The sequence below is a fragment of the Anopheles aquasalis genome, chromosome 2, assembly GCF_943734665.1.
Source record: "Anopheles aquasalis chromosome 2, idAnoAquaMG_Q_19, whole genome shotgun sequence".
Lineage (NCBI taxonomy): Eukaryota > Metazoa > Arthropoda > Insecta > Diptera > Culicidae > Anopheles > Anopheles aquasalis.
In genome coordinates, this window is record NC_064877.1 from 36,400,001 (window position 1) to 36,424,000 (window position 24,000).

The 24,000-nt window shown below is 47.5% G+C and overlaps 2 protein-coding genes across 3 annotated transcripts in view; both read left to right on the top strand.

Moving 5' to 3' along the window:
* The window catches only part of LOC126569566 (uncharacterized), a 979-nt gene extending 779 nt beyond the window's left edge, over positions 1-200 (top strand). Inside the window, exon 3 of the mRNA XM_050226751.1 lies at positions 18-200. Within this exon, the coding sequence (XP_050082708.1) occupies positions 18-131 (114 nt within the window). The 3' untranslated portion in view covers positions 132-200. The remainder of the gene's footprint in view (positions 1-17) is intronic.
* Positions 201-1,166: 966 nt separating this feature from the next.
* LOC126569911 (serine-rich adhesin for platelets) overlaps positions 1,167-24,000 on the top strand; it is a 32,171-nt gene continuing 9,337 nt past the window's right edge. For both annotated transcript variants that reach the window (XM_050227312.1, XM_050227313.1), the window contains exons 1-2: positions 1,167-1,363; positions 7,266-7,642. In XM_050227312.1, coding sequence (XP_050083269.1) covers positions 7,547-7,642 — 96 coding nt within the window. In that variant the 5' untranslated portion in view covers positions 1,167-1,363; positions 7,266-7,546. The remainder of the gene's footprint in view (positions 1,364-7,265; positions 7,643-24,000) is intronic.

Here is a 24,000-nt window from a genome sequence, read left to right on the forward strand (position 1 = left end):
ATTTCTTTTCTTTACAGACAATTCCGTCGAATAGAGCAGTTTCTCCGGTAGCGATGCCAGCCATCCCGAATAAGCGACGGAATCAGAATCCTAAGAAAAAGCTAATCTTCGGGACCCCCGATTTTAAGTAGAGTAGTAACAGAATCTATGATGTGTAAACTACATGAATTGTAAAGAAAGTTCAACTACGAATAGGGCGCTTGTAGGGTACTTTGATTTACGGGAACATGCGGAATAGAATACGACGAATTAATCATTTAAAAACAAAGAAAGTTTGATAAACATGTGTGTGCATGAGTCGTGCTTATTAAACTGCTTCCGAATTTCAGATTGCTCTTCATGTGTGACATTATTTATTGTTAGCATAAGCATCCGTTTCGATTCCATAACGTCATGCCGCCGGTACATGTGCGCTCGCTCTTATCACGTACGCTTCGTACACGTGCATCTTTGGCTGGTGATTTGTGAAATGGAAAACCGACTCAAAGAAGTTTCACTTCCGCCCGACGCACACGACATGTGGAAAGCAGCAAGCAGCAAGTAAAAGCCGCCGCGATTGAACGGTGGTGGTCCACGTGCGCAAACCTGTTTTTCCGTGAGCCGCACCCACAGCGCACTGTACGGCATCATTCCGTCACATAAACGCGATATGGCCCTCCCGATTCACCCTTTTCCTGCTACCAAACCCCCCCCCCCCCCCTCATCGTGGTGACAGGAGATTTCCCGGTGTGATGGTATGTTGCCATGCACACAGCTACGTATTGCGCGCACACATCGAAGGGTGCCGGATTTTCCGATGGAAAGCTGCACCACCCATCCCGCGATCCCTTCGTTCCCTGGCCTGTGGAACGCCTGCGTAAACACACGACCCACCACACGGACACAGAGGCGGCGCAATGGCCACTACCTCGCACACGCTCTCCGTTTTTGGTTGTGGGGTTGTGATAGGGAAAATCGATATCATTTCCACCAACAGAAAACCGTTACAAACGCACACAGAGACACTCTCGGGACACTCGGGGACGCACACAACGGTCCGGTACAAGCCCCAGCCCGAAGCAAACCAGACTGGGCGCGTGTATGCGGCCGCTGCCGCCACGAGCGAGCGAGCGAGCGAGCGACGTTGGGGAAAATCTGCCAGATCTCGCAGTCGCAGATTTACCGTCGCCAAGCGAGGAAAGCGAAAGACGAGCGAGTAGTTGACCGTCCCCGGGAACGACGTCGACGTCACGCCACCACCACCTGGCTGTGGGGCTGGCAGAGGCAGAGACACCGACCGACCGTTTTCGTCCGTGTCAGTCTGGTTTTTTCCCGGTGCAGCTTAGTAGGGAAGTGGTGGTTTTGTGCCAGGTTTTTCCTAGTGGTGAGCATCCAAATCCGGCGCTCCGATTCCGATTGATTACCTTTCTTTTGGGACGCGCTTGTTTTGGAATTTAATGGGCCCCCCAACGGAAGTGCGCTTGCTATCACCAGTTCAGTGTAGTGTCTTGCCATCATCTCCCCTGGTTACCGTTAGTGAAGACAGCAAACATCCTTTTTTCCGGAACTATCGCGGTAGCGAACATGTCCAAGTGCTCTCTGCCCTAGTAGAGCAGTAGTACAACAAGCATGGCATCAGGACGACAGGATGTGGAGAGAGAGAGAGAGAGAGAGAGAGAGAGAGAGAAAGAAAGAGAGGGAGAGAGAGATTGGTAGTTTATGAATCATTATGCCAAGTGGCAAGGAAAATTCGGTGACAACCTTCCTACAGGCCACACCAGGCCAGGCCACCCTTGCGTCTGTGCGTTCGTATGTGTGCAAAGTGTTTATGGGATGTGCGTGTTGTTTCCCTTAGTATTTCTTTTTTATCACTCCATTGTTCGCTGGGGAGCTTCGTGGTTCTTCCAGTGTATTACTCTGCGACTGTGCGACGGATCCTGCCACCAGCTACACCTGTATCCGTATCCTGCCGAGCGCGTGTGCTCGGTGTGTTGATTCGTGTCGTGTGTGGTGGATTGCGTGTGGTTGTGGCAGCCGAAAAGCCGACAGGCTAGTATCGGACCGACCGACCAAACGACTAGCGGCTACCTTAAGGCAGACAGGTTTTCCTTCCTTCAAGGAACCGCACGCAAGGAACGCGAGTAGTACACCGACGAACGACCAGCGCGTAACGAGAAATGTGTGTATGTGTGTGTTTGCGAAAAGGAGGAACCCGCAAACAAAAAAAAAGAAAGAGCATAAAGTGAAGTTTATATGCATAATTTATTTTTAGCTACGGGATTGTTATTAAATCGATAAATACTTTTTGGGGACGGTTGCTGCGACGTCCTGGTATTCCATTTCTGTTTCTCTGTTTCTTGTGCTTTGTACACCGCGACGTACACGATGCGCCGCCCGGTGAGATCGAGTGTGCCCCGGTGTGATCCACGTTTTCTAAAAAAATCCCATTTGTGTTTGTACTCAAACCCCCATCGGGTATCATCAGGCTCCGTTGCTAGGACGTGATCACGTCTACTGAGCCATCATCATCATCATCCTTTCCTTTCAGCATCAGCGCCCTCTTCGTCAAAATTATGCAAACTCAATTATCGGAGTTTGGGAGGTTTGATTTCTGTCGATGTGTCCCACCGCCCAACCCCGGCGTTGATGATGTCACCACCATCAACGGGTGCTAATGTTGCTATTGAGACGCTCCCGGCACAGGAGACTTTATCAATAATTTGGGATCCGTTCGGAACGGTGCCAAAACAGTGCCACTCTGCTCTTGGGATCGGTCCCGGTTGGACCGTTGGTTGGTTGATGTTCGCACATCAACAACAATCCCCCCCGAGAGGGGATGGGCTCTAATTTGGGGTGGGAGCGCCGAGTGTTTAGAAGGATTAGATTTTCTTTTACAAAAAGTGCACATTGCATAACGCACCGGAGCTGGATCACCAAAGTCGGAATTGTGTGTCTCTGTCAGCACAAATAGGACCACAGATGATGATGATGATGCTCTTGCCGTTGATAGTGTTGTTGGAATGTCGGTCGGCCGCTAGACGAGACCGCGTCCGTGTCCTTGCCGGTGATTTAATGTTGCGGTAAAATGGATGATTTATTGAAAACCGATTCCGCTGGCCGCGTGATGCGATGGTGTGCTGTCTGTTGTGCATCGTGTGATGGCGATCGTTTCAACCACGACCCACCGTCGTCGACCGTCGCCGTCATCACCCATCGCAAGGGAAAGTAAGTTCATTACCATATTCTGGGTGACTAAAAATAGCCAACCGACCACTTTGCACCGATGATAAACGCAGACCTACTACACACGGGCACGGACACGGAGACACACCAGCATACCCAGCCATCAGGTCGTCGTCGTCTCGGTTGCCTTGTGTTGACCATGATTTACAAGGTAGTCGACGGGCGACCACCACCACCACCATCATCCCACAGCGCGAAGGTTACATCGGAAGGAATTCGACATCGATTCGCCACCGAGCGCGCCCGTGTTCCTTCCCTTCGCTCAACCTCAACGCTTTTCACGCATTTCGTTGTGGAATTTGTGATTGTTGTTGGTCCATGTCAACACACCCGAACAACAACCGACCTCGCCACACCGTTGGTGAGGGATGTGGGTGCGATGATTTTTTTTTTTACATATCCGCACGGTCGCTGTCCTTTCGTCGTGTTGTGAATGCGGCCCAAGAATGGGAGGATTATTTGGTAAATCTGTGCGGTGCGATGGAAAATTGTCGCCAATCTTGCCAACTCCAACAGCAGGCGGTGCTTAAGAGTTTGAGTTGGATCACGGACGCAGACTAGCGCCGTTGGTGGTAGCGGAGTTGGTTAAGGTTTAAGCCAGCCTATCTACGATGATTGACACACGTTAACCGGAAAAAAGAGGTTCCATTGAGTACGGACGTCTGTACCGGTTCGGTTTGCGTGTCCATTGTGACTCCGATTGCTCCAGTAGAATGAGGTTAGCGTAAAAAGGGGGCAGTTTGTGGTGTTGATGTTTAAAGGGAAATTGGGTTAAAAGGTTAATCGACGAGTTTATGGCTAATGCTGCTACTAGACAGATCGATCATTATGCTGTGCTGTTTAGGAAAGAATCTGCACTGCGTTGTACTCATTGCAAATGCAGCATTTGTCCGAGTGTAGAACTGATAGCATTCGGTGTTGAATGAGGTCCAGAAATGTATGTTACGTGTAAAACATTCATTTCGCCTGTAGCGTCTACAACTATCTATATAACCTTTCCACCAGCTCCATGGTCAAAACTGCCCGTGACAATGGCACAATGGGTGCGTTCCATGGCGCCATTAAGTGGTTTTCAATACATGTAGATGTCGTTTGTGGCCGTGTATGCCGTGTGTGTACGTGGCTTAAAATGTAGTCATCATCCTCGTTGGATTGTGTCATCGGTGTGGCGGTGCCGGGTGAACCACATTGGACCATCGGTCGGATCAAATTTCCTCCTTTTTCCGGTACCACGGTTACGCCCTTTTCATTCCAAATGAGTGATTGCTCTGTTTTCAAGCTGAAATCGGGCATTAGTCTTCGTTTCCGTGACAGAACACACCGAGGGATCACACCGAGTACCGATAACAGTCACTTTGAAGAACTTGGGGAAAGAATAGTCGTTAAAATGCAAGCAGTAGGATGTGTTTAGCGCTTGGTACGGCAAAAATGAGTTGTAATTTCTCATTCAAATGCCTTTGCATATCGTAAGCAAAGTCATTTGCGAAATCTTTTAAATACCTTTTAATGCCATACCAATACGTATAGCATTCCAATCATTGCTGCACCATAACTGACACATTGGTTGTGTAAATGTTATGTTATGCTCGTGCTGACAAAAGGGCCATATCGAGGGGCCATTCACTCGATTTACCGTACTTGCCCGCCCGTATAGCAATACCTGTGATGTGGGATGCTGTGCCGCTTATCAACAGTGTGCGACAGATCCCCTTCATTCCACCTCTTTGCCCTGAGAGGACGGTTCGCAGGACGAGAAAATGATACAGATCCGGTTACCACTCACTCGACGACAACGTCTGTTCCGGATGCTTGGTTCGTCGGCGTCGTCGACGTTGTCTAGCCTTCCCATGTTGGCTTCTCAATCGGGCTGATGAACTCTTCTTTATCAGCCCTCCGTCCCAACTGCACGCCCAATCGTGGTATGCCCACGCGCGTAGGTCGCGCACTGGCACCGGATAAGAAATTGAATTTCTTTTGCTTCGCCCACTAAACTCACGTTGCACGATCAAGATTAGTCTGATTTACCACCCCACCCCCTACCACTCCCTTCCAAAAGTCACCTCCGCCGAACCCGAACCAGGTCAATGATTTTTTCATCGAACTCGTCTACGAGGCGGAGTATGGAGCACCGGATTTTCGGCCGGCTGGCCGGGCAGATGAGTGGGAACAAATTTGAAAAGGATAAAATCGAGAAAAAAAATCCCAAAAAACCGGAACGAATGCCAAGTGCAAAGTTCGCTGCGGAAAAGGGAAAAAGAAAACGACCAAAAACCGAGCCCGATGTCCCGCTGAAAAGATGAATGGAGGCGCCAGTTCACCGTACCGCCCGACCAGAAGTCAGCCATCGGCCATTCAGCAGTAAGTTTGAGAGCAGCGGGCCTATAAGTAGCACGCTGATTTTTCACCAAAGCTGATAACGATTTAATTCAACGAAAGCCACGAATGCTTCCGAAGTTTCTCGCTTTGCTTGGCGAACTGGAAACTGGCATGAAATGGCGTGGTGGTGGTGAGATAAAGATAAAAGGACTGCCTCTTCTGCGAATGTCCAAAGGAAAGGAGAAAAATATCGTTATAACTTTCGGCAAAATATCGATTGCGAGGCACCGGATGAGGAAACAATATTTTGCCCGATACCACGTGCGGTGCTTTGCTCTGCTCTGTCTGGCCTTTGGGCGGATATTGGGTTTCTATTGAAAACGACAAAATTATTGCAGAATTCCCAGGGAGTCCCAGCCCACAGTAACAGTTACAGCATTCCACTCTTTCGATTGCTGCGGCATTGCGCGGCCTTTCAGCTCATTGCCGGATGCTGCTGGGTGTTTCGTTTCGGTTCTTTCTTGGTTTTTTTTCTCTTATTTGAAAATCTAAGGTTATTGGGCTTGAGATAAACCTCGCTAAGCTCGACGATTATTTGACACTTTGATCGTACCCGGAGGTTGGTTCGTTCACGAGGTGGGTTTGGTCCCGCCTGCCGGAGGGAATGTATCCACATGTTTTTGTCGACTTCTTTCAATTCGTTCCTTTCCATGGGCACGCTGTGCCACCAAAACCTTCGCCCTTTTCCGACAAGTCCGGTCGATTAGGGAGGGCTTTCCACTGATGTTGCATCTTTATTGCGGGCAGATCGGTTTGCCCAGTTTTTCGGTTCGGGGTCCGTGAGTAGCCGTTAGTGGTTTTTGGTTTGTATTTCTGCTGGGCGCGGGTGCGAGTGAGCGGCAATATCTTGCCACTAAATTGAGCGTGTGTTTTACGTAACATAAACAGTGAAACGAAACATGATAACATCTGATAAGTGCCGGAAACGTTTAAGGAGTAATCAAAGTGGCAGAGGTATTTAAAGCGCTTTATTTGAATGTTTTATCAACCGTTAGTTACTTGGTTTGTCAAACAAATTGTTGCATTTCAGGGGAAATCGATTGAATTCGTAAGAGATTTTTATTTTTGTTTTGTAAATTTGATTTATAATACTTATCGTTTTCCTTCTTTCTCTTCTACGGAAAACCATTATTGATTTTACTATTTTAAATGACTCATACTCCCTATGCAGGATGTTTGTTTGGGAAAACGGACACGTGTACGCTTGTCCCTCACTCGGGTTAGTGAGCGGTTGTATCCGTCGATACATATTCCGTTCTTCACCATCGATACCTTGACATTGACGAGCGTCGTTAGCGGAAAGCCGGTGTTCATGTCACATATGCCAATCAATTTTGTAGCGTCTGGGCGTCTTGCGTTGCCAAACTCATTTGCCAAACGGACCGCTGTGAGCGCACGTGCTAACCGTGAAGGTGGTCGATTGGGTGATTCGTCGGTACGCATTAATACAACCATAACACACCGTAAACAAAACGCATCATAAGAGGCCAGCAATCAACAGATGAAGTGTGATCGTGGTTCAACGCTTGGTACTTGGACCGTTGACAACGTCGCAGTCTGAGCAACTCATCGGTCATTCAACGGTCCCGTCGATCGGCAGACCGGCAATCCGGCGTTTATCGTTCGTTCAAATGTACAACGTTTCGTGTCTACCGTTTTCGTGATAGGTTGCGTGCTCCCTAGGCTCCCCGTTCCGTCACGATAGCAGCAAGGGAGACGACTGCACGGTGTGGTTGTGGTGTGACTAGTGAATGAGAAAAGCCGTTTCGTTGTGTAGCAGACGGCACGAGTTGCACTCGTGTCCTGTTTGGTGCATGTCGTGAACAAGTGCATCGTGAGTGACGCCAGCCCACTCCCCCCTCTCAACCAGTATTGGTGGGGTGTGTGCACGAGTGTGTGAAACGGAGTTTAGGATATCGGAGGACCGATCCGTGCGCACCCTGACAACATGCATTTGCATTTTGAGAAAAACTTCAACACAAGATGCGACTGCCCGATACTGTCGTTGTCCTGGATGGGCAAAGTGCCGGACGACATTCCGGAGGTAAGTAAATCCACTGCTGTCATTTACAGCACATTCTTGTTTCGAGCGACCACCGACCAGCGTCACGGCGTCACTAATTAGCTGGGCGTACAATTTTCCTAAATTTACACGTCTCAAAAGCCATCTGCCAACCTTCGCGTTACGTTGCCGTGGTTACAATTTCGATTCAACTCGGCTCGTCATGGGATGATTAATGTGCTTCTGCACAAGAATGTTCATCATTCCATCAAGGTTATTGCGCGTGCAGTAGGTTTGCTGGTGGTTCTAATGAGTTCCATCTATGCTAATGGTGTAGCGCTACACCACTTGAAGCAGTGTTTCGTGCTCAAGAGAGACGTGTTAAGCTCTTGTCAGTTGCAGAGAAACCCTGATTCTATGATGACTCCATGATAGTGCGGTCTCTGCAACTGGAAAACGAATACTAATGCCCGCCACACTAATTGGAGGATTTACATGTTCATTCGGGAGTGGGAGAAGCATTTGCGATCGCAGCCCTATCCTAAGGACGGTTTTGAGAAAGATAGTTTTCCTCGGGTGAACGACATCCTGCAGTAGTATAGCAAAAATAGCTTATATAATGCGCTCGAAATGACCGAATGTACGACGGTTCAACGTGTATTATCAGCGGCAAATGCAGAATCTAGTCCGATTCCAGGTGAGCCCGTTAAGAAAGGCCAAAGGAAAACCGTTACCTGATGCTCTCTCTGTCTTGTGGTGGTCCCTAATCGGATTAGTGATGTGTTCCGTAAGTGTTCCAGAGCTCAGACAGTTCGGGCCATCCAGCGCTGACCATCACACGTGTTGCGAGCTTACCATAAGGATAGGAAACACATTGTGCCGTTTTGTAGGTTTACGCAACTGCTGACTAAGAAGCAGTCGCAGCCCAGAGTCCATCCTCCCCAACAGCAATATCGATGTCCTTTCTGTTCCTTTTCCTCACTCCCAAAGTTTGATACGGCACGAGGAGATCATGTAGGAAAAACGTGTTCACCCTCGTCATTCTGTTGCTAATGCTTAGTTAGAGGATGGTTTTTCCTGAGCCAGGTTGCAAGGAAAGGTGGAAAACCAGCGATAGCGAGCGATAATGAGCAAATTTCGACTCACTTCCAAGTGATCGGTAAAGTAAACAAACGCTTGCGCCTGATTGAAGTGTTGCCGTGCGGCTTCATCAATGCGTCAAGTGGAAGCATCGCCCACTCCACCTCAAAAGGGGTTCGCTGGTCTGAGGGGACCCCCAGTGCCATGGAAATTATGCTAGCGGCCGGAAAAAGGGGCGGCTTTGAGCCAGAGTTTGTCTCGAGTGTGAATGAGGGACTCCGGGATTCAGGAATCGACACAAAAGCATCAACACCGGCATCGTGAGGGTGTTTTTTTATTCCTCTTTCTGCCACCTTTTGTGGAGTAATATCCATCGCATGAAGCCGGTCTATCCGGCCTAGGCACGCATTAATGCACCCGTGAAAGCGATCTGATCAAAACAAGGCGAGGACGAGCGTCAACATCACGAACCATGGCACATTTGTTTGCACATACATCGCCGGCCCCGGGGAGACACCGGTGAGGAAGCAGTGCAGATCGGATGTCTAGTGGCTGGGTGTGCAAATTAGGAAAATTATTCGACAACTTCCCGGATGCTTTCATTCATTCATTCAGCCGTTGAGCGTGGTTGAGTTGCGTGGTTTGCGCCATGAGAATTCGGGAGCTAGCGTAGGGTCGTAGGGAAGGTGGCAGACTCACTGGCGCCCGCGTAAACAGATTCGCAACGCAACGGAGCGAACGGATGGAATGTTATTCACTTGTCTGGGGGGCACGGTGAGGTGATGGTGATTAAATTGGCGTTGTAACGAAGTAGCAGCTTTACGGGGGGCGGGGAAACATTCCGGTGCCGTGCTGGTGCCGGTAGCTATGACGGACGGATGAATGGATGATATTTGCATTTCTCTGCGGAGGATACGGTTCTGGGTTGCAGTAAACAATGACACATACCACCCGGCTAGACGCTAATGAATGCGAACCACTTGTAAAAGACCCGAGCTCCGTTCAAGGGCCTATGCTCTCGAACCGCAGCTGTGTCTGAAAAGAGAGCACAAGTGCGGCATTCTAATGCTTTTTCGAGGTATTTTTAGGGTTTAAAGGATTGGTTTAATATAACTAGAATTGTTTATAAGTCACAGTTTTGTTTAAAATCTGCTACTTCACTCGACCTGCCTCTACTCAAACGCTTGATTTTTATGAAACAAAAATACAAGAAGCAATTCCAGTAGCGTAAGTAATTCTAATAGCGCATATTACGACGAAACTAAAATGTCTTCCATCTACAGACCATCACTAAGAGTAGTAAAATTGTACCACCATCGTCGCAAAATGGAAGTAGCATCGTTGCAAAAGACCAGCAAATGCCTTGCAAAACACATTTCGCTCACGGAACAGAGGAACGTATCCCGCATTTGGCTAAACAGCATTCATTCATTTGAGATAAATTATTAAAACACTATTGCTCACTCGGAGCTGAACTGACGAGTCCTGGCAGCTTACCTGGATCCAGCAACAACCGTTCCGAATCAATTTAGCAAAACGAATGACAACCCAACCCCCACCTCTCCATGGGTGTTTATTCTACTGGCCAAAAGCACTTCCAGAATGACTTCCGGCTTTGGTCCGGCTTGTAAACCTGCCACGGTAGCCAATGGATGGATAGGGGCCAGGCGTTTTCCGGTTTCTCCATCGCCGGTATCGACGGTCATTATCATTCTAGCCCACAGTCCATTGGACCGCCGGTCGTAGTCTAGTCTAGTCTGTCTGTCGACGATTTGCCTTCGTATGCCATGCCAAGGGCGCGGCCACTAGTCGCCGGTACATTTGTCGCTCGGTGAACGTGAGACCCGTTACTGGCACCATGTCTGGTGCGGAGACTAGTGAATTTCTTCCCGAATCGTTACAGCGAAAGGCTTGTTGATTGTCCTTCTAGCTCGCCAATGTCCTCCGCACCACTTCCATCCTCGAAATTGCAGAGGATAAGTTGCGCCACATACATACCATATGCAGCATGTAGTCGCAGATGGAATAACTTATTCAGTACTCGCACACCGCCGACTGGTCTGGCTTTTGCAGTTCGCTGGCGGGCTGAGGAAAGGTTCGCCTGTTATGTACAACCAAAGCCGTCAATTCTGTTCGTCTTTCCCAGTCCTGTTGCCTGCCTGTGGTTAAGCGAACGGGAAGCACTCCAACCACCAGCACCCCAGCATCGTTGAGGGCGGGCTGTTCGCGGCACGTTCACCGCTGTCGCTAGCTCCGGATAGGCTCTTCCATAATGCACAGCAATCCTCGGCATTCGTAGCCTCGGTGCTCACAAGCAGGACGTCGTGGCTATGTCGAGGCTGTGTCGAGGCACAGTACAACCGCCAAGAATCCATTACATCATCACCGGAATCCGGGCGCTTTCGATCGCGTCGCCTACTGAGGTTCGCCGCGTGGATGGTCCTGGTCCTAGGCGCGGATGCCTCGAAACGGAAGCCTCTGCAAATGACTTCGATTCGTTCGGTTTCTAGTGGGAGTGGGAGAAGCCTGTGGGAGGAATCCGTTGTAATATTTTCAACGATTCACTCCGCCGCCACCACCGCAGGACCAACCGACCAATCAAGAAATGGTTGCGCGCCCGTTAGACGGACGCGAAGGAGCTGGAAATGTACTTGTCGTGGTCGTGCCCGAGGCACCAAGTACCGCCGTTCGTCGAAGGCGTTTGCTTTCTTATGGCGTAGAGAAAAGAGAATTTTATTATTCCAACCGATCCATCTGATCCACCGGCCTACGTGCTAAGGCGTCGTCGTCGTGCCGTTGTGTCGAGCCATCGAGCCATTGCCAGTGAAAGCGAAGGTGAGATCATCGTCTGAATATATTCTGGGCTTCTGGGTGCTGCTCTGCTGCTCCTGCAGCATTGTTATTGTCTTTACTCATAAATGTCACATCCATCGGTTTGGTTTGACATTCAGGACCTATTCCTATGCCAAGCCAGCGAGTACTACAGCGATCCCTTTTTGTTGGTTTGGAAACGTGGTACTTCCACATTGGAACTGAGCAACCCGTAACGGATGCTTAGTTTAGCGTTAAAAATTGCTCATTTTTGACGATTTTTGATGAAGAAACCATTCAGTTGCATTTTTTTTTTCAAGTAAATATCATATTGAACTACAAATTTTCAGGAATATTTTGTTGCCTTTTTGGGGTAGATTTTTTTTATAAACTTCACGCTTAAATTTATGAAGCGCGGATTGAGCGTTCTGACGATGAATTTCGAATTAACTCATCAACACTCAACACCACCGATGTGCAACAATCACTGTCAGAGGACTGTGTTGTGGGTGTTTCAAAACGGCTACCCCCTTATTTCTGGCACCGTGCCCATAAACCCTCCCAATGAAGCTCACTCCACTGACACTGATTTCGCCGGAGTTGATTCTTCGCCTCTTCGGTTCCCCACACGAGATTTCACGTACCACCGCTCCTCTTCAACTGCTGCCACGATTGGGATGGGACGGAATATCGTTAGAAAACGAAACAATTCACCAGCAGATCCGTTTGCATGCAGTAGTACGTGCGTCAAGCGAAGTTTCGCCCCAAACATCCCGGCCATGTTCGGTATGTTTCGAGGACGCTCGGTACTCTTCTTTTCCCTAAAATGTCAGCTGCTAGCCTGAAGGCGTCAAACACAGAACCGGCAAACGTGCACGAGAAGCACCGAAGCGTTGCCCAATTCGCTAGATCGGTGGATGAAGTAATTAAATTTCCATCCAGCATCTCATCCCTTCTCCGGCAGCGTGCTGGCACTTGTAACGAGGAGATAATAAATTCAGCAAATTGAGCGAAGTGTTCAATTAAAAACCAACCCTAGTGCGCGACACCGGCGACGAGCTGGCGGTATCCGCCTGGGGTACCGGTGGAATAGACCGCTACAGTTCAGTGGCAGGGCAGGACTGGGACTAGCAAATTAGCAGCTTCGCAGTTGCGCCGTACTGCCGTTGTGTCTGCGTTTTGGAATCCATAATCAAGCTAATAATTCATTCATCCACGAGGGTTTTTGTTGTTCAAACTCCCGCGGACTTCCAAACCATCCGGGATCCCGTTATCCTTTGGCGTGCGAGATGTTCCGCGCGTCATAAAAAGGCTTTTTTCAGCCTTCGCAAAAGGTCGACCATTCGCGGATGTTGAGTGATTTCGCCCATTATGAGGCCGCCCATCAAGCTGCCGGTGCCGGCGCGGCCAGTAAGGTTCAAAACTTTAAACAATATTATTGAATGAATGTCAGAGAGCGTGGGGGGTTAAAAATGGCCGATGATTTATCCATTTCCTATAAAAGCCTCACCAGAATGGAAGCCCTTCGCGGTGAATTACCGGCTTTGCCCGGCGCTGCCATTCCTCCTGAAAAGCCGGTGGCCTTTTTCTTTCAAAATAGGTCAACTCATGTTGACACAGCTCCACGGTGGCGTGGCGAGCGAACCGGGAACCCTGGAAGCCCTGAACCAGCCGAATCGTCCAACTAGGGCGCAGGCTTTCGGAACAATCCGTCATCAATCTTGCAACGCGTGTTCTGCTTTCCTTTTTGGTTGCTCATTGGTGGTGGTAACTTAACGGCGTGATCGTCATCATCAAGGCAACGCCACAAATGCCCTCCAGCAGGGTGGGAAAACTAGTTCCTGCTCCTTAGTTTGGGCCAACGAGATGAATCATCGCACCCGTTGCGTCGCCAACCCACCATTAGCTAGCCCTGGGACGAACTTTGTCTTCGATGCTGGATGCCGGATGCTGCGTAGCAAGAATGCGCCGTTGCCCGTTCGCTAGCCGGGAGCTGGTGCTCTAGGTTGTGTTACGTACGTCCTTGAACAACGTATATGAACCCCCCGAGAGGGCACCCCGAGTTTGCTTTCTTTTTCCCTTCTTTTCTTCCCTGGGTTCTTCCCGTTTCCTTCTCTACTTCCGACACTCCGGTGGTTTGGTTTGGGGTTGGCTTTGAATTATGGAAACATAAACATCGTTTCGCCCTGATGAACTTTTAACTCTGGTCCACTTTCTGCCATGCTTTCGGGACATTTCTTTCGGGCACTGGCGTGCGTTTCTGGGATTTTTTAGGCCACTTTCACTTTTTTCTATTACTTATTCTTTTTTCTATCACGCAAAGCCATTAGAACGGAAACGGAAGCAAAGCAGAAAAAAATAAACTCCCCACCGCCGGAATGATGCAAGGACACGATAAAATATTGATGTTGGAACCGCGACCGCTCTTCTCGGTGGCCAAGGGTGGCCTTTAGCGGTTACTGCAGCATAGTTTGCATCGCATTAGGAATGTTTTGTTTTGTTTGCTTCCTTCGGTAAATCAGATTCCAACGCAGAGATGAAGAGAATTGTAATGTGCCAGAGCGAATTGTGTCACAGCAAAAGGGTCGTTTCTTCATTCAAAACCTTTCATTTGCATTTTCTGCGCTTGTGGACGACGTTCGATGGGCAGGCAATGCGCTTGTATGCTCTCAGCATAAACTGCCGGCAGAAGAAGAATAAGAATTGATTGTGCTTTCTTGTGCGTAATTTGGGCCCAAACAACATCAGTGCCAGGGCACATGTTTATATTAAAATAGGAAAAAAGCGTTTCTGCATCATATGCTTATGTTAATGGTGTTGGTCACAGCTTCATACTTGTAGCTTCATTTCTAACACGCAGGGAATAAATAACAAATTCTTAAAATAAAGCTGGAAATCGAATTGAAGATTACCACTACTTTTAGCAATCAGTCAACATGAATCATAAATCCTCAGTTTGGTAAAACTGATAAACTGTTCTTCACTAGACTGGACGGCAAGAAAACGGCCTACTTTTCAATCAATCGTCCATCATCCGATCCTAATTTAAGCATCTCTTGGGAGTTACTATTGAGAGAACTCCGTGGATTAACTATTTGAGTTTTGTTCACCAAACACGGACCACCGATAAGGTTTCGTTGGCGTTCGTTTTCCATTCGTTAGCTGTGAGGCCGGATGATGTTCCATAATTCATTATTCATGTGGCCAAACATAAGACGTTCGAACGGCATTCTGATGAGAAATGCTAAACTCTTTTATTGATTTCGATTTGTATGTTTTTTTGTTTCTCAATCGAAACCTGTTACCATTCTGTTGTTAGCTGTTGAATTGAATCCAATGCCGTTGTTCAAAAAAAGGTGGCATAGCGCACAGATAAGCCAAAGCTTACACCTCATACGGTGACTAATGCTTCGTCAGATGATAATCAACAGCGTGACGCAAAGATAAGCTTCCCCACGGTTGTGTTAATCATGTTTTTGATGGGAGTTTTATCATTACACCACGATACGACCTGTGGCCGCGTTGATAAGATTGCGATTGCTCGCTCAACGCGATACAAAAGTCAAATCAAAAGCGTCAAACTCGTCAGAGCAGCTTCACGATGGCATCGAAATTCGCATTCCCTATTCTGTTGGCCTTCCTCGCTGTGTGTCTTCCGCAATCCGAATGCATTTGTAATTTTGGGTTTGGATCACGAGTGAGTGGTGAGTATTTAACGCATCGAGCATCGATTTCAAAGTGTCAGGAATTAATATCCGTTATGCGCCTTGTTCCTATAGGGGATAGCTTACTCTATTCGATTGTGGTGACAAAGGGGCCAGTTGCTGAGCCAACGAATCTGGAGGTAGTGTTAGACTACAAACCAAATCCACTGTACAATGAACAAATATCACTGGCCAGTGTTCAAACAACTTCATCCAGCTCATGTACTTTTACCGTCCCACAAGACTCAAAGAAACACGTATATTCGACAATGCGAAGTAATACACCCATCAACGAGTTTATAGTGAAAATGGATGTTTATGGTATTAGATACGCTAACTGAAGAACAATATATCAATCAACAGGGATAAAAGTTTCAGTTGTGTGATGTCTTTTTGGGTGTATTGTTTCCTGAAGACGACAGTGACGAAAACAGGAAGAATAATAGGTTACTGATACGAAACACCGCTACTATCTTATCTTGCTAGTTACGAGTTTAGCATTTTATCGCATCGAATGATGTACCCAGAATAGTCTACTCATTTTGCAATTTATGTCATCGTCGTATTACAAAAGAATAATAGAGACAAAAGAAATACTTGTAGTAACAGGCGAACCAGATGAAAGTAGAATAATCTGAGTGAATCAACTTAGTCCGCTAAACACTCAAACATCTTCACTGTTTGGCTAGAACGCCATCAATTTTTTTATAAAACAATTCTCCGCATTCTTCCGCTTGTGTTTCCAGAAAACAGGAAAAAAACAGAATACGCACCAACCGAAGTGTCAAGTTGTTGCTTCCGTAGTGTTCTGGTCGACACTATTCGTAGAACTTGTTTATTTGTAGCCTATTTTTGCCCCTAGCTCTATCGATGGCAATTAATCGCTTCTCTGGAAAATGAGATATTTTTAGCAGAAATATCGCTGATGGAAACCGAAAAAAGAAACCGAAATCCCTAGCAGCTTTGCACAAACTCTTGATATACTCCGTTTATGCCACCGCTTCGTTTATGTAACACGAACATATTTCAAATGTAAGCCATTTTGGTTAAGGTTTGCCATTCTTGGCGGTAAAATGTACGATCGTCTCCACTAGAACGCTTTACGATGGCTCGCAATGCAGTTTCTCTTAAAAATGACACCACCATAAAGCCAAACCTCTACTCCGAAAGGCAACGGCTCTCGAGTGCGGCAGGATGAGCAGAAGTGAAAGATCTTCCGCAAAACGTACAGTTTATGGGCTTCATCCAGACTGGCGGGCTTCGCAGCATGCAGTAGAAAAGTTGTTACCAAAATTGGCCATAAAATAAAACATAACATTTAGTACAGCAGCCAGCAGCCTTCTGCACGCCGCCACGCTAAGAAACCCCGTTGGAACCACCTATGTGAAAACTTATGTGGCGGCCAAGATCGGTTCCGTTGAAGGTACCTGGAAAATATCCCGGTTCCTGGCGTTACACCAAACGCTGGGTGAGTGATACTAGCTTGCTCACTCACTCGCTCTCGATGAGGCCACAGATGCTCCCCAGGACCGCCATCGATCGGTAGCAACGAGCAATCACAGCATTTTCACACGCTTCACTGACCAAGAACTGTGTTGGTTTTCTATCTTGCTTCATTTTTCTCCCTTTTTTCCTACCCGTCCAAATCCATTTTCTTTGAAAATCTGCCAATACTCTGTTCGTGAATTGGCTAAATGCGCGGGAAATGTGGCAGTACTGGGGCCTCCGGTGGAACGGAGTGTGTCAGTGTTACTCGAACATAAATTGAATACGCGAGATGAATGCCAAAATCGTAGAATCGTTCAAGCAGATCATAGCACCCGATGACTGGTTGTCCTCGGATTTAGTACAAAGGTCATCCGGGCTCCACTCCGGACGGCACAAATACGGTCGAGGTTCGTAATTGGATGTTGGAGAACCTTGGGTGGTTAATATGTTGGTAGCGTAATCGATTGGCATTGGTTGAACCAACCAATTGATCCGCTTATCCGCGTCCCAGTCTGCGAGAACGATTGTTGTAGGACCTTTTTTCGACTGATCCGCTAGATCGTGATGGGCATCAACCTATTTTAGATTACAGTGGTGGTCCGTTCCGTGCTTTTGCGGCAGTAAGCAGCTGCCAGGGACACAAACGAGCTACCTGCCGTTGCGCAACGTCCAGTGAGTTAGCATTGCTGGGCTGTAAAGCTACCGAGCGCTTCGGGAGTGATGATTGCCGTTTCTGTTCCTCCTCAAAACGCTCCGCAAAGCGCGCGTTTTCATTCCAGAAGCGGACTGAAAATCCCCCAGCTTCAGCCAGCAGGATACACGAAGGAAATGGAACGGTGCGAAAGGAAAATCAATATTAATAAAAAATGTAACTCTCCACCTGTAAGGCGCAAAAGGTAAAAGCAATTCGCAACGAGCGCAGAGGTGTATAGCACCGCAACCCTACGGTTCTTCCATGGCGCATGGTGGGGTGCACGAGCGCAAAAAGACGACTTTTAAGCGATTGCTCCCTCCGAGACCGGCCAGCCGGCCGGTTGGAAAAGAAAACAGTGAACACCGAGGTGGTATTCCGCAGCATTCCGCCGGTCCGCAAGGTCCGCTGAGCGCTGGGATGGTAAATCCTTTTTTTCCATGCATTCAATATGAACCTCCTGAGTGCCGGGGGGGTAAACACCTTCACCAGGATAGCTGTAGCATCCGGATGGCTTGGGCCACAAATGTATCTTCAAACCGTGTGGCACTAAACCCCGAGACGCGAAGCGCCATAACTAACCAGACCAACGACACCAGAAGCAGAAGCAACACCAGAGTTCATGTTCATCTACTCACTACTGGCTGCTGGCTGCTGGTACTAGCGAACGGCTGGTAACTACACCATTACCTGTCTCGTTGTAGACGAGAGAACCCGCTTTAACCGGCCACTAGCATTCGGTGATGCCTCAGGTGATTTGGTTTCGAGGGGACAAGCGAGGGAAAAGTCCCGAGGAAAAAACAGGAAAAAAATGAAGGAAAACTCATCGACATGAAAATCCAATTACGTATGAATACGGCCGGTGGCGGACTAGGGGCCGGCTTGAAGCGACTTTCTGAAATTCTATCTGCCGGACATCCCACACCACAGATAGAGAGGGAGACAACGAGGAAGCAACTAGCCGGATGGCAAACATGAAATGGAAAATGGCAAAACATCGGTGGCGAACGCAGAGTGCTGCTGCAGATGCCCCAGCAGAATGGAACCCTTATTTGACTGGTGAAGAGCTGCTCAATCTCTAGCGCGCACCGCCATAGACAGGGGGTTGTTGCCGGTCGATGATTTCAATCGCTGACCACAGACCGGCACCGGCCGTTGCGCCCTGAAATAAACTATGGAAATGCCGCACCAGCCTGTCACGATGAGTTTGTACCGGTTTCCAAATTCTGGAAGGAAAATTCTAATGTATTCACTTTACCTTCTCTCCAGTTTTCAATATTTCGTGGTACATTATTCACTGGAATGTCAACAAACACATTTTTTGAAATCAGAGATGATATTGTTCGAGACACAATTTTGAATGAACAATTTGAAGAAAGCATAAAGCATACTGCAACAGATTAAAGGGACAGTGGTGGACCTAAAACTCTGCTGTCTGGACAAGGAACTAGCGCAGGGAGGAGTTTGAGTTCAAAGTCCAAAGGGATTGAACGGCTTTTTCGTGCCACAAGTGCCACAACAACAGGTAATGCCAGTACCGCACGGTACGGTAGCCAATTGTGTTGACCCTTTGGTGTTCTGTTTCGATTTCTGCGGATTATGGGGTTTTGACAGCATTAGGGATAAGTCCAGCTAAAAAGCAACCAAACAACCTTTGAGAGGGGTGCACTTTCTACCGATATACGCTGTGTCTTTAGTAAAGAATGTGTAAGGGGGAAATGATTTCTCTTAGCCATTATTGATTGCGATTATTGTTACTGTCAATCTTTCATTTTTCAGTCCATTTTGATCAAGTATCGTTATGGGTTACGGGTAAAGAGACAATGGTCATAAGACATTTGTTCTAAATAGCAAAGCACTCATATTTTAATTCGAGCTGTTTTGAATTACTAAGCAGGAAATCGAATTGGAGATTACCACTATTTTTTGCAATCAGTCAACATGAATCATAAATCCTCAGTTTGGTAACACTGGTAAACTGTTCTTCAATAGGCTGGAAGGCAAGCAAACGGCCTACGATTCAATCAATCGTCCATCATCCGATCCTAATTTAAGCATCTCTTGGGAGCTACTATTGAGAGAACTCAGTGGATTAACTATTTGAGTTTTGTTCACCAAACACGGACCACCGATAAGGTTTCGTGGGCGTTCGTTTTCCATTCGTTAGCTGTGAGGCCGGATGATGTTCCATCATTCATTATTCATGTGGCCAAACATAAGACGTTCGAACAGCATTCTGATGAGAAATGCTAAACTCTTTTATTGATTTCGATTTGTATGTTTTTTTGTTTCTCAACCGAAACCTGTTACCATTCTGTTGTTAGCTGTTGAATTGAATCCAGTCCCGCTGTTCGAAACAAGGCGGCATATCGCACAGATAAGCCAAAGCTTACACCACATACGGTGACTAATGCTTCGTCAGATGATAATCAACAGCGTGACGCAAAGATAAGCTTCAACACGGTTGTGTTAATGATGTTTTTGATGAGAGTTTTATCATTACACCACGATACGACCTGTAGCCGCGTTGATAACATTGTGATTGCTCGCTCAACGCGATACAAAAGTCAAATCAAAAGCGTCAAACTCGTCAGAGCAGCTTCACGATGGCATCGAAATTCGCATTCGCTGTTCTGTTAGCCTTCCTCGCTGTGTGTCTTCCGCAATCTGTATTGTCTTGTAATTTTGGGTTTGGATCACGAGTCAGCGGTGAGTATTTAACGCATCGAGCATCGATTTCAAAGTGTCAGGAATTAATATCCGTTATGTGCCTTGTTCCTATAGGGGATAGCTTACTCTATTCGATTGTGGTGACAAAGGGGCCAGTTGCTGAGCCAACGAATCTGGACGTGCAGTTAGACTACAAACCAAATCCACTGTACAATGAACAAATATCACTGGCCAGTATTCAAACAGCTTCAACCAGCTCATGTACTTTTACCGTCCCACAAGACTCAAAGAAACACGTATATGCGAAAGTGCAAAGTAATACGCCCATCAACGAGTTTATAGTGAAAATGGATGTTTATGGTATTAGATACGCTAACTGAAGAACAATATATCGGACTACTGGGATCAAATCTTAACATGTGTGGTGACTTTTTTTATGTAGTGTTAGCTGAAGACGACAGTGATGAAGGCATAAAGTATACGAAACTATCTAACTAAATAAACTATTAACGAAACGAAAAGCGGTCAATAAACAAAGTTTAAATAAGTATCAGTCCATATGCCACACAGTGCAGTTCAAATGGCGTGTCATTACGGTTGCATTTTTTGGCCAACGCATTTGCATTCCAACTAAATGCACTTGCACCGATGACGTGTAACTTAAACTAAATTGCTTAAATGCTGCTGGCAAACGAAAACGTAACGATAGGTGATACAGCCTTTTTGGCGTAATTTCAGTTCCCAGAAGTTTGCTGGTGGCATCCCGAAAAAAAACTTCCCATCTTGCTACATCGCGCACTAGTGCCGGTTGCACCGGTTCGCCTGCCTTATCACGGTGATGCCCCGTGCCATCGGCCTCACACGTGAGGCAAATGATGTTCAACGGCTTTCCGCTGGTTTTTCGCGCAAAGTGGCGCTCCTTTACTATTCCACCATCCATGGCGCCGGAAGTGGGTCAGTTGGAAATATTTATAATGGAAAATTACTCTTCACTGCGTTTGAAAATTTTACTCATCCACAACTCTCGGCACCTCCCCGTCCCGGTCATCGCCGCTGGGAAACCGTTACGTATGGCGAGTTTCTGCCGGAGGTTTCGTTTGCCGGCTCGCTAGTTTCCCTAAGCTGCTACCAACACTCCATCCCACATCTCCGGATCGGGTTGTCAAATGAGAAGAAGGCGTGTTATCACTAGACAGCTCTCCTACACGACGCCGCTCTGGAGCGATGGTGATTAGCAGAAGCAGAAGCGAACCAAGTACGTGCATGTTCGAGGGATTCGCAACCGGAAACAGGGGTTCGACGGAAGTCGAGGCCAGACCGTGACCGCCGGGCACGCCACGTGATTCTTGTTGCCGGTCATTGCATTGTGGTGGTGCACGGCATCGGGTTTGCTGTCCACTACGGACACCGAGACCTAGAGACCAAGCTAGAGCTAGCAAATCGAGCGTAGGGATGATAAATTTTCTCCCCAGCAAACAAACAACGGCCAATAAATTTCAGTTTAATCAGCGTCGAGTAATCGACAGTGTCCCACAGCGCACACGAGAGGGACAAGAGTTCCTCCCTTCCCCCTAACATTCAGCTCGTCGTGTCCCTCGTTGGACGGCAGCATAGGACACAGTTTTTTTTTTCTTTATAATGGCCAACAGGATACACGGCGTGACTCATCGTCGTCGTTGTCGTCGTTGTCGCCGTACAATGGGAATGATGCACGGATAAGCGTGCCCCTTTCGATAGCGAAGCAAAGTGAACATACAACCGGCACTATGACTATGACGACGATGTAGGACATGCCTTTCAACATGGACTCGGTACGCCCGGTTCCCGGTGGTGATCGTTTCTCTCGCTGTCAGAACAATTATACGGTTTCGCAATTGCATCGCCCCGGCGACTGATCATTATCAACCATTTATTTTAACAAATGCCATCCCACTGAAGCGATATTTCAACGGCCAGTGACATGCAGATTGACGCAATGGATGATGGAAGGGGTCGCCAGCTAATGGGGAGCTGGAAATAACGGGCTGAGCGCTAGCGTAGATAGGTAATTGTTTGCCCTGATGATCCATCGATGATAGTTGAGTTATTACAAACAACGTGTGCCGTTTTGATGTGACTATTACGACTTACTGTTCTAGCAGGAGACACGCGAAAATTGCGTGAAGAAATCTTTCTAATGTTTCTTAATGTTGGATCTGAGTCCTAAATACTTATGCTTATTCATTCCTTTCCTTTTATTTAAAATTATAGCATGTATTTACAAAATACACTCTAAGTAGGAATTCCGAGATAACGTTTTGAATTTTTGCCCATCGTTGCTTGGTCTCTAAGACTCAGAACAAAGTAAAAGCCAGTTAGCGTTCCGCTGTTTAAAGTATCAACCAGTCCGCAGGCCATTTCACCACATCATTTGGAGGTGCATGGCTTTATTAAATTTGCTTTTCCCACCAAAGCCCTACGGGTGCTGGTGTTCGTTGCCATAGAAGTAAAGGCAATTCCAAAACTGGTCGCCACGCCGGAAATACGGATCCGATGATGGAGGCGCCAGGTAATAGGTAAAATTGCATACTTTCCGGGGTTTGAAATAGAGTTTTAAGTGGTTAAATAACCAAAGGATCTGAGGGATGTTAAAAAGTGATAGATAAAATAGTTTAAATAAACTACCAATAAAAAATACAAAAATGAAAGAGGGAAAGTTTCAATAGTTATGATAAATGATTGAAATAAAGTTATGATAAATGTTATGATAAATGATTGTAACATCTTTTCAAACTTAACGGCCAAACGCAATGCAGTTGCGAAAATGAATTTTACGCAAAAATAAATTCCTCCACTGTTTCACTGCACGCTGGGGCACGTAGGACTAGCTGGTTTTTATCGAGTCGCTACGGAAATGCTCCATGTTACGATTCTTCATCAAAACCCGGAATGGAATGTTGATTCAGGGCACCAACACGTTTACTGCCACTGCATTCCCCCCCCCCCCCCCCCTTCCTAGCCGCATCGGATTCAGGGCTGTGTGGCTTTTTGCGAGCATGTGCCGGGCAACAATGTTTCAATTATCAGTTCCTGACACTTCCTACTGGGGCGTTTATGCATTGGTCTCGCCCATTTCCTCTTTCCTCCTGTAGCCAACAACGCGTTATACTTTGTAACTGTTTTATTAACTTCAACGTTGGACCCCGTCGTGCCCTTCTCCCGGTGTCCTAGTTCCCCGCCGTCACTAGCACTGCAACAGACGGGGCAAGGTAGATGTTTGGTGATAAATTTGTTTGCTGCTCCATCCTAACGACCTGTCCGCTCCCATTCCCATCCGTTCGGTACAGTTACACCTGCACCGACCCTAGACGATCCCTCTGTAGCTCATCCAGGCCGGTGACTCATTACGGGCTCTATTTATAGGAACTAAATCGAATATTCCCTGTATCGAATCCCCATCCAGCATGATGGTCAGTTCGCGATGGCCCATTCGTAATGGCGACTCGCGAACGTTCTCGAGCCGCGAGTAACGACGCCTGGGGTGAGAGAATCGATTTTCCTTCACCCTCCCCCCCCCCCCCTCCACTCTCTTTTCTACCCTTCGGTGGCCGGAGCCAAACTTGTGGCGTTTCACTTGCTACGGTGTGTAATGGAAACCCTTCGCCTTCGGCCTTTTGTAGGTCACCAGACCAACCGCCGCCAAGCGAGATCGGGCCGAAGAGACAGCGTTCCTATTCTTCCGCATTATTTTTTTTATCGTGACAATCTCGCTGGAAAAGGAGCCTGTATTGAGGAGCATCCCCCCGTCCCGTGCATGGTCAGAATTAGGCCGCCATTGGTACCGGGTGCAGGACAATGGGTTAGTGAGCATAATGGATCCAGCAGCAGCAGCAGCAGCAGCAGCAGCGAGTCCAGCGATAGCTGTAGTTCATCCGCACTGTCCAGACGTGAGCAGTACAGGCCAGAGAGGACGAACG